Source organism: Branchiostoma floridae, unplaced genomic scaffold (genome assembly GCF_000003815.2).
Source record: "Branchiostoma floridae strain S238N-H82 unplaced genomic scaffold, Bfl_VNyyK Sc7u5tJ_1421, whole genome shotgun sequence".
Lineage (NCBI taxonomy): Eukaryota > Metazoa > Chordata > Leptocardii > Amphioxiformes > Branchiostomatidae > Branchiostoma > Branchiostoma floridae.
In genome coordinates, this window is record NW_023365714.1 from 276,070 (window position 1) to 282,380 (window position 6,311).

The following is a 6,311-nucleotide window of genomic DNA, read 5'->3' on the forward strand; positions in this document are numbered from 1 at the left end:
GAAGGGTACAGTCTTGCCACTTACTGAGATAAGTGTGCTCTGCCCAAACGGACTCGGCCTCTGGCCGACAAAAACTTAGAAAGTTCTGGCTGACACCTAGTCTGTCAGCTTTCACAAATCCTTCAAGGAAAAACCTCTGCGCACCGATGCAGAAGCAGCAGTGCTGTGGTGAGGATGAGCATTGAATAGACTGGTGTCAAAGCCTGAAAGATCCAACATCTTTCAGCCAACTGGCCCAAAAGGCCGACACCACTGGGTTATCAGCCTTAAAGAAGAAACCCCTTAGTCTGATAGGAGATTGACTTCTCCTTAGGTAAGAAATGCCTCACCACACATAAGATCTCACTAAGATCTTAGGAAAGGAGTGACTTCTCCTTAGGTAAGATATGTCTCACCACACAAGATCTCTCTAAGATCTGGGTGCAAACGAACAACGATCTCTCTGTAAGGCTGAGTCAGCCTATCAGATTTGTTAGTTCCATAAGAACAAAACAACTCTGGAAACAAACTCTCGTACAGCATGAGATACAAGGACGCCAAAGTCCAACATCTGTCAGCAGATTACAAAGCCATCAATTGCAAGATTGGCTTAAGCGAGAGCTGTTTCAAATTCAGGGACCTAATGGCTCCCAAGTCTGAAGGAATCTCAGAATCGTACCCACGTCCCAAGACTAAGTACCTCAGTCTTGGAGGGTCACGCGTGTATGCTTAATACACCCGCTTAGAGTTAAAGGCTCTCCAGTCAGACCAGTGTTGTTCTGACTGGACTCCGTCTGTGATCAGACGAGTTGAGAAAATCGCAGAGCCATGAACATTTATGGTCTTATAAAAAAGACCCCCTTGATTAAGGCACAAGAGGTAATCAGTGACCTCCATGGCCGTCGCCTTAGACGGATCCCATGCCCTAGTCTCGCACTCCAGGCTGCCTGATACTGTTTCTGTGAACACAGTCTTGCGGCGCAGCACACGCTACAGGTGCCGCCGGCGCGCCTCAGACGACAAACCCACAGTGATCAGAGCTTGTCTGACACTATCCGGGCTGTTGGTCTGAGTAACCTCTAACGAGGATGAACTTCCTCTGACCCGGAAGAGGAACACCGTCTTGTTCCACTGGAAAAGACAGTAGATCTCATACCAGAGTTCCTGTAGGAACAGAAAGCACGGTTGAGATGGCCAAAGCTATGGCCATAGATTTCGCCTGATCGAGGCAAATTTCTCATAAGAACGTATAACTCGAGAGGAGGCAGAAAGGTGGAATCCCGTACACTTTCAAGTTGTCCCCTGCAACTGAAAGTGTCGATCTTCCACGCCTCTGGTTCTAGGCACAGAGTGCCAAACGCAGCTGTATTTCAGCCTGGATGCGAACAGATCGACCTTTGGTAGAACTGAAGCATACGCTTGGCGGAAAAGGAGTGGGCGAAAAACTCCACTGGTTTTGGTCTTGGAAACACTCCGGGCGCCATGTCGGCCTCGGAAATCGGACCCAGCAAGGGTTCCGATGAAAACACCAAACCCTTTGCTAAAGAGGCACACTACCCACAAAGCTATGGCTGTCTGGCATAGAAGTTGGCAAAACAACTTCCTTGCCTACATATGTGCGCCACTGCTGACGTATGTATAAGCCTGAGGTGGACTTGACTGTTGCTTGCAAAGCAGGTTTGGTCGAGTAAACGTTGTAGCGAGCTCTAAAAATAGCTCGCTAATACGCGTCTCTCTCTTGAAGAGAGGAACCGTTTTCTCGTCCTGCGTCCACCGCAAAACTGCTCCTCGGACTTGAAGCGAGTCGTCCGTTGTGATAGTTAAACTACCGGACTCGCCCAAAAGTCTCGACTACTCCACCGTGGCAAGCAAGTTGACCCGGTAGCTAGTCCCGAGGGAGCTTCTGGGGACAACACAACTTCGGTGTCCCACAGACGAGTTTCTCTTTCAGAGCCTCGTTTAGACCATTCTACAAGCTCCAGTGAAAGAGCGTTGCATGTAAGACCACCGCTGACGCTACATCCATGCGCCCTATCACTTCGGCAAAGTGCCAAAGAGACACATGAGGCAAGAAGGTACAAGTCTTGTAAACCTTCACCTTTTTCTCTTGAGGAAGAGATAAGGTCATAAAAAGACAAATGATTTACTTCCATCCAGGAAGATAACTGCTGGGTTGAGATCAATTGGGACTTTCCCAAAAGATCAGGAAACCCACATCATGCGTCATACAACGAACACGTTTGCAGGTACTGGAGACGCTTTGCCCGAGACGAGCCTGATTCAGCAAGTCATCCAGACAAAAACTATCCGAATCCCTTTGAATCGGATGGCACCAACTACTGGTTTAAAAACCGCATATGTCCTAGGAGCGCCAGAGGACCCTGGGACACTTTACTTGAAAAACTCCCCAACTGTTTCTGAAAAGAAACAACAGGAGTTTCTAAGTGACTGGTGTGATAATAAAAAGGCAACCTTGATGTCCAGGTATACCAACCAGTCATCCCCACTTAGGAGGGACATCACGTCCTTGATGTTCTCCAGTTCACGTGTTCTGAAAACACCCTACTGTTTCAGAGGTCTGAAACTATGACTAGACGCCAAGTTCCATCTTTCTTTGGAACCATAAAACCAAAAACGGGGCCAAAGATTGGTCCCCGATTGGAGGATTCTCTAAGGAGATCCCAATTCCGCTGAAGCGAAAACAAGCCACAAGTCATACTTCTGGCCCTGTCACCTCCTCTGGAGGGACAAAAAGACGGAGTCGCCTTGAGAGATGAAACAACGGTCCATCTCGAGCTGACAACACAACGCCCAGTATCCAAGGGTCTGAACAGATGTTTGTCCACAAGAGGGAACAAGAAATCCCTCAAATCTACTTGTAGCTGGGGCAGCAAGGTACCACACACAAAGAGCGACCTGTGCTCAAGCACAAGAGGCGAGGCAATTACTTATTGCCTACCAACTGCGGTGTCCCTTACACCCTTCCGGCCTGTAGCAGCCACGGAAGGAAAAGGTATTTCTCCCCGCAGCCACGCCCAAAAACCAAACGGTTAGGCGTTACTGTGGCCAACGGACTGTTATACCAGTCCTGTCGATCGGCGTCTTGGGTGCCTTACGGACTGCTATCCTCTGGGGAATAGCAAGTCCCCAAAACTAGCTACAGCTAGCTTTGGTCAGGTGATCATTTGTGTCTTTGACTGTAGTTAGCCAGACACAAGAACCTATTTTTAACCCAATCATGCACGAAGCGTCTGATTTGGGTGACATGGGGGCAAAACCCCAAACGTTCAAATGTCCCGCAAAATTCAGGTGGCCATTCGTGGTCCTACCTGTCATTCATGGCCCTTGCCTGTTCGCAAGGAAAACCATCCTCATGAACGAGTCAATGAGGTTGCCAGAGGTCAATGACCTTCAAAATGGACTGTAAGGCCTGCAAAGCAGTGCCTTTATTGTATAAGCCGGAGCGAATCGTCATGCTATGCGGCATGCATAGCTAAAAAAGTCTGTTACACAGACCGCCATTTCGCTTTCAATACCGGCTATGAGATGAGGCGGAGACCGCCTACACCTGAGAACCGTCAAAAGATACGGTATATCAGCGAGGAAATCCTCGTTCCAGGTGTGAAGCCTTTCTTCATAAACCAACCCAGAACTCCAGGGGAAAACAACATTCCCTGTGTTCAGGTTTGGTGAGGTCTAAAAGGAAAGTGAAAGGCCTCTCCAGTACAGAATAGTCTGACTACTTACCTGTTCAGTAATAGCACTGGAGTACTCCACATTCTCGGAAAACATTTCCGAATCTGGAGGAGGCGCATGACCGACTGGTCCTTGGCCTCCGTGTACCACACCCCTGAGTATGTTCTCAGTGGGCAACTGGGCTTATAACGTGGAGGACGCAAAGCGCGCCTCGAACGTTTATCGTCTGAAACGAAAAAACCCACGCACGTGAACCACGTGAAACTGACGGGACTGAACTAATGCCGGTCTCAAGTCAGTCATGAGACGGCTAAACTTCGTGAACACGTTCCAATACAAGTGTTCAACAGGGGATTGGGTCATAAAAACCCCAGTACCTGGCCCCGCTGTAATAGGAAAACAGCGGGGGTGCTTCAAGAAGGCCTGCCGGCAACAAAGTGGCGGCGGACAAGCACTGGTACTGCTCGCAGAAAACCTGCTGCCACGAAGGACAGAGGATTGCGTAAGACTCAGGCGTGACAACCCAGCCAGTGGGAAGAGTCACGCCTCCCTGCCTGCACAAAGATACAGGAGGGTACAGATTCCAACCATGGTCCGTAGACGTGGTTGGGATCATCACTTTGATCATCACCGCTAGACACGAAGAACAGGGCATGTTCGAACATGTCCGTCTAGCACGTGAGCCTGAAAAGAAACGCTGTGAAAGAAAACAGCAAAAGGTGAATAGTGATGCAAAACAACAGTTCCAAAGTCACAAAAGCGACCTAAAGAGACTATGAAGTCTCAAGAACCTACTGTGAACTAAAAAGGACAGAAAAAGTCCCGCTAAGGTAGGAAAAAACCACCGAAGCGAGAGACAAAACGATACCACAAACCACTTCGAAGAAGGGCAGTTTCGGGAAAGAGGATGATGGGAGGGTCAGTGCCCGGATGTTGTGTTTGCTCTTACTGTGAAGAACTGCCACCTTGCGGTTTCTAGGGAAAACGCCATTGTATTTCGGAGGGTAGCGACGTATAACCATCTTCTCATCTACTGTGAGGTCATTGACCCTGTTATTCTCTCTCCAAGCTCCACAACATTCTCCAGTACTAAGTTCCATCCCCCTTGACTCATAATCCAACACTGAACACACACACACACACACACACACACACACACACACACACAAACCACACACACGCACACACAAACACTCACACACACACACACACAAAGACCACACACACACACACACACACACATACATATACACACATACATATACACACACACTCAAGCACACACACTCACACACCTTATCACACACACACCTTACCAGCCCCCTCCACTATAACCCCCCCTACAAAAGCACTAGTCCCCCCTTTACCTGCGACCTTGAGCTCCGCGACCTTGTCCCTCGGCAGTAGCATCTCGCGACCTTCCTCATATTTCTCCACGTACGGCACAAGGTCAGCCTTCCCAGCATCCCTCAGCAGGCGCTTCAGGAAGGTGGCGTTGTTCTGGTTGAAGTAGCCCTTATCCACCAGCGTCTTGAAGAGCTCCCGAGACGTCTTGATGCCGTTCAGCGCCTTCCTGGAGAGGTGGTTCGTGCAGCCGAGCTTCATCTTCTTCAGGTCTTGGGGTGAGATGTTGTTGGCAAGGTCACGGATCAAGGGCAGCAGCGGCGTCTTGCCTTGTGGCATGGTTATGTCCTACAAATGTCCTTCACGTTTTTTAGGTAAAGACGTTTATTGTAAGTCTTAGAGAACTGACTTGTTGCAAAGTTACATTTGTTACATTTTCTAAAAGAAATATCCTTGGTGGTTTTCAGGTGGAAAATCTTTCAAATGCAAGGTCGTCTGTTCAGACCACAAGGTCGTCTGTGAGGCTCAGGTGGACCCGTCTGGACTCATGGGAAGGACATCCTCTCATTGTTGCCATGGCAACACTGGAGCAGCAGGGTTGGGACTGCCCTGAGAAGGATAAGGGTCAGAGGTCAGGTTAGGCTATAAGGTTCAGAGGTCAGGTAAGGATGGTCTCATAGTGCAGACTCTGGTAGCTTCAGACATTCCGTGGTCTCATCCTGACGTTTTGAGGGTTTACGGAAAAGCCTGGGCCCAGGAGCTGGGCTGGCTAGCCTGAAAGACTACCTTTTCTGGGCCCCAAGGCTATGCATGGGGTTTGTCCTGTAGCTGAACTTTTTTTCTTAGTAAAAACTGGGTCAGTGACAATTCCAGCTGTGGGTGGGATGGAGGAAAGTTGATCATATTGCTGGACTTGCAATGAACAACTCATCCAAGACTGGAAGAAAACAGTCATAAATTAAATTCCAATTATACAACAGAAAATACAGGAAATGTTAACTTAAGATTGAAGGGAAGGGATAACTGTTACTAGGTGAAATAAAGAATACTAGGATGGGTCAGGAAATGATGGGGCGCAACATCAAATTCAAAACAGATGTCTCACGCTTTGAATGAGTGTGCCTACAGAAAGGATGGTTGGGCCTCTTATGAAATTTCCTTGTGGGAAAACTGGGTCAGTGGTAACCCAAGACAACAGTTGGGACCCTAGGATGGGGGCTGTTTGCCAAAACATCAAATTTGAAACAGATGTCTCAAACATCAAGTGTCAGTGAGTATGGATGTAGGAATGG

At 48.6% G+C, this 6,311-nt stretch overlaps 1 protein-coding gene across 1 annotated transcript in view; it reads right to left on the bottom strand.

Annotated features, from left to right (window-relative positions):
- LOC118407539 overlaps positions 1-5,743 on the bottom strand; it is a 29,085-nt gene extending 23,342 nt beyond the window's left edge. The window contains exon 1 of the mRNA XM_035808016.1: positions 5,043-5,743. Coding sequence (XP_035663909.1) covers positions 5,043-5,358 — 316 coding nt within the window. The 5' untranslated portion in view covers positions 5,359-5,743. The remainder of the gene's footprint in view (positions 1-5,042) is intronic.
- Positions 5,744-6,311: the final 568 nt, after the last annotated feature.